Source organism: Oncorhynchus keta, chromosome 3, assembly GCF_023373465.1.
Source record: "Oncorhynchus keta strain PuntledgeMale-10-30-2019 chromosome 3, Oket_V2, whole genome shotgun sequence".
Taxonomy (NCBI): Eukaryota; Metazoa; Chordata; class Actinopteri; order Salmoniformes; family Salmonidae; genus Oncorhynchus; species Oncorhynchus keta.
In genome coordinates this window covers 28,261,591-28,265,951 of record NC_068423.1, presented here as the reverse complement: position 1 = coordinate 28,265,951, position 4,361 = coordinate 28,261,591, and the positions used below count along the sequence as shown (strand labels likewise).

The 4,361-nt window shown below is 53.9% G+C and overlaps 1 protein-coding gene across 4 annotated transcripts in view; it reads left to right on the top strand.

Annotated features, from left to right (window-relative positions):
- LOC118382458 (zinc transporter ZIP9-like) overlaps positions 1-4,085 on the top strand; it is a 72,311-nt gene extending 68,226 nt beyond the window's left edge. For all 4 annotated transcript variants that reach the window (XM_052495225.1, XM_052495209.1, XM_052495214.1 and 1 more), the window contains 3 exons: positions 560-645; positions 2,204-2,338; positions 2,469-4,085. In XM_052495225.1, coding sequence (XP_052351185.1) covers positions 560-645; positions 2,204-2,338; positions 2,469-3,239 — 992 coding nt within the window. In that variant the 3' untranslated portion in view covers positions 3,240-4,085. The remainder of the gene's footprint in view (positions 1-559; positions 646-2,203; positions 2,339-2,468) is intronic.
- The last annotated feature ends 276 nt before the right edge of the window (positions 4,086-4,361 follow it).

The following is a 4,361-nucleotide window of genomic DNA, read 5'->3' as shown; positions in this document are numbered from 1 at the left end:
TGTATTGTAGTGGTGGTATTATACATGTTGTATTGTAGTGGTGGTATTATACATGTTTGTATTGTAATGGTGGTATTATACATGTTGTATTGTAGTGGTGGTATTATACATGTTGTATTGTAGTGGTGGTATTATACATGTTGTATTGTAGTGGTGGTATTATACATGTTGTATTGTAATGGTGGTATTATACATGTTGTATTGTAGTGGTGGTATTATACATGTTGTATTGTAGTGGTGGTATTATACATGTTGTATTGTAGATATTTAGTGGTGTAATAATGTTGTACTGTTTCATCTTTAGTTTTATATGTAATGTAAATGCCTTAATGTGTTTGGACTCCAGGAAGAGTTGGCAGCAGCTGATGGGGATCCCTAATGAATACAAATATATATCACAAAGGCAGTCATTAGTATCTCGTAGTGTTGTGAGTGTGTACAGTGTGTAGTGTTTGTGTGTGTTATATAGTGATCATATTGCCTGCCTGTAGCTGACGGTGTACCTTTACGTGTGTGTGTGTGTTGTGTAGTAATATTGTTTCTTCTCCTCTCTCCCCAGCTGACGGTGTAGTTTTAGGTGTTGCCGTGGTTTCCTCAAAGGTCACAGTTCAACTGGTGGTCTTTCTAGCTGTCATTCTGCACAAGGTGAGACTCCACTGGATTAACCAGCCTCTAACAGGAAGTTACATCACAATATTGGACAACAGGAAGGCTTCTAATAGGAAGTGACATAACAATATTGGACAGCTTCTAACAGGAAGTTGCATTACAATATTGGTCAACAGGACAGCTTACATCACAATAAGACATCTTGATTGTTTCGACTCCTCAAGCCCTCTCTCAGTTCAATGTACTCTCTCCTTCCTCTCCATATTTGATCTAACATTCTCCCTCCCTCCCTCCCTCCCTCCCTCCCTCCCTCCCTCCCTCCCTCCCTCCCTCCCTCCCTCCCTCCCTCCCTCCCTCCCTCCCTCCCTCCTCTCCCTCCCTCCTCTCCCTCCCTCCCTCCCCTTCCACCCTCCCTCCCTCCCTCCCTCCCTCCCTCCCTCCCCCTCCCTCCCTCCCTCCCTCCCTCCCTCCCTCCCTCCCTCCCCCTCCCTCCCTCCCTCCCCTTCCCTCCCCCCCCTCCCCTCCCTCCCTCCCTCATCCCCCTCTCCCTCCCTCCCTCTCTCCTCCCCCTCTCCCTCCCTCCCTCTCCCCCTCCCTCTCTCCTCACCCTCTGCCTCCCTCCCTCTCTCCCTCACCCTCTGCCTCCTCCCTCCCCCTCTCCTCCCCCTCTCCCTCCCTCCCTCCCTCCCTCCCTCCCCTCCCTCCCTCCCTCCCTCCCTCCCTCCCTCCCTCCCTCCCTCCCTCCCTCCTCCCCCTCCCTCCCTCTCTCCTCCCCCTCTCCCTCCCTCTCTCCCTCCCTCCCTCTCTCCTCCCCCTCTCTCCTCCCCCTCCCTCCCTCCCCTCCCTCCCTCCCTCCCTCCCTCCCCCCTCTCCCTCCCTCCCTCCCTCCCTCCCTCCCTCTCTCCTCCCTCCCTCCCCCTCCCTCTCTCCACCCCCCTCCCTCCCTCCCACCCTCCCTCCCTCCCCCTCTCCCTCCCTCCCTCCCTCCCTCCCCCCTCCCCTCCCTCCCTCCCTCCCCCCTCTCCCTCCCTCCCTCTCTCCTCCCCCTCTCCCTCCCTCCCTCCCTCCCTCCCTCCCTCTCTCCTCCCCCTCCCTCCCTCCCTCCCTCTCTCCCTCCCCCTCTGCCTCCCTCCCTCTCTCCTCCCCCTCTCCCTCCCTCCCTCCCTCCCCTCCCTCCCTCCCTCCCTCCCTCCCTCCCTCTCTCCACCCCCTCCCCCTCCCTCCCTCTCTCCTCCCCTCCCTCTCCCTCCCTCTCTCCCTCCCTCCCTCCCCTCCCTCCCTCTCTCCTCCCCCTCCCTCTCCCTCCCTCCCTCCCCTCCCTCCCTCCCTCCCTCCCTCCCTCCTCCCTCCCTCCTCCCTCCCTCTCCCTCCCTCCCTCCCTCCCCCTCTCCCTCCCTCCCTCCCTCCCTCCCTCCCCCCTCCCTCCCTCCCTCCCCTCTCCCTCCCCCCTCCCTCCCTCTCCCTCCCTCCCTCCCTCCCTCCCTCCTCCCCTCCCTCCCTCTCTCCCTCCCTCCCTCCCTCCCTCCCTCCCTCCCTCCTCCCCCTCTCTCCTCCCCCCCTCCCTCCCTCCTCCCCCTCTCCCTCCCTCCCTCAGGCTCCTGCAGCATTTGGCCTTGCCACCTTTCTGTTGCGCGCAGGTTTAGAGAAGAGGCAGATTCAGAAGCATCTATTGGTGTTCTCTGCTGCAGCACCTGTACTCTCCATCATTACATATTTTATCCTGAACGCGGTGAGAAGAAGCAACAAACTACTTTTTAGTGAAAGTTATTTGATAACCAACAGTAAAAGTTATCTGAAGGTTATTTTGTAATGTTGATATTACGTCTCAGTGTGTTGTGTGTTTCTTCCTCCTACTGCAGAGTGGAGGTTCAGCCCAGCACCGTCTGAGCGCTACAGGTGTTGGGATGCTGTTCTCAGCCGGAACGTTCCTCTATGTTGCTACGGTTCATGTACTACCAGAGGTCAGCTCCAGGGGGCAGCAGCAGAGCTTTGTAAATGTAATCTCTGGGACCGGGCACCTCCACGGGACTGGGACTGGGCAGCAGCAGAGCTCTCCCCACCTCCACGGGACTGGGACCGGGCACCTCCACGGGACTGGGACTGGGCAGCAGCAGAGCTCTCCCTACCGCCACGGGACTGGGACTGGGCAGCAGCAGAGCTCTCCCTACCTCCACGGGACTGGGACTGGGCAGCAGCAGAGCTCTCCCTACCTCCACGGGACTGGGACTGGGCAGCAGCAGAGCTCTCCCTACCTCCACGGGACTGGGACTGGGCAGCAGCAGAGCTCTCCCTACCTCCACGGGACTGGGACTGGGCAGCAGCAGAGCTCTCCCTACCTCCACGGGACTGGGACTGGGCAGCAGCAGAGCTCTCCCTACCTCCACGGGACTGGGACTGGGACTGGGCAGCAGCAGAGCTCTCCCTACCTCCACGGGACTGGGACTGGGACTGGGCAGCAGCAGAGCTCTCCCTACCTCCACGGGACTGGGACTGGGCAGCAGCAGAGCTCTCCCCACCTCCACGGGACTGGGACTGGGCAGCAGGGGGACCTGGGGGTCCTGGAGAGCCTCACGCTGATACTAGGAGCAGGACTACCTGTGTTACTGGCCCTGGGACTACATGATGACTAGTCTTGTGAATCGACGCTATCCTACCAAGTCTCCTTCATCACTCAAAGGAACATTGGGAATGAATGTGAAGGAAGCCTGAAAATCGAGACTACACTACGACTGACAAGTTAACGCAAAGAAAGACACCACATGATACCAAGCACACATTCTTACATAGAGATCATTGAGGGTGTTTCCGTGCCAGATGTAGTGTGTTTCAGTGTCTTTCTCTGAAAGGTCAAGGAGTTACTGATACTGATACTGTTACTGACATGGGTTTGAACGTACAAAAAGTAGGAACAGAGTGTGTGTGTGTGTGTGTGTGTGTGTGTGTGTGTCATGCCAAATAGTGCGAACAGAGCGAGAGACAGAGTGATGTGTGTGTGTGTCAGAGACTTGTGTATTTGTGTCGAGCTTTTGTAATTGTTTGTCTTGCCAAGTTCAATCTCAGCGGGGACATTCTGTTCAGTTTGTCTGAAAGAGCAAAGAACATTTCCTGTAAGTGGATATCTCTTTCCTGTTTCCTCATATTTGTCCTTTTGTGCTTCCACTGAACAATTAAAAAAAAAAATGTATGTTAAGACGAAATCCAAACTAGATCAGATTTGAATCTAATGGCATAATATTTCATCTTTTGTCATGTGTAAGAAAGGTTTTTGGCTGGGGGTAATTTAGGTACTGAAATATTCAGGCCAGGTTGTGAAAAGCCATCTTCATAAACATTGGATGGTTGCCATGACACTAAATGAACCACAGTGATGATTATTGATTTTTAACATTTTGTATTGGATGTGATCATCTTTTTTTTAGATTTGATAAGAATGGGTTTACATGAAATATTCAGTAAAACACCCCGCTGACAAACCACAGCTTAGTGGACCTTCCAAACCGACCAGTGACCATATCAAGAAGAGACTAACACATTTCCACATTGTTTACGATAGCCAGGACAATGTTGTCTGGGTACCAGTCTGTTTAGATAACATTCCTCTAGCCTGGGTACCAGTCTGTTTAGATAGCATTCCACTCCTTGCCAATCTGTCACATGCTAAACATCTTTTGGCATATGATACAGAGTATCATGAGTGAAATGTTATCCAGACTGGAGTTATGTTACCTAAACAGACTGGTACCCAGACTAGA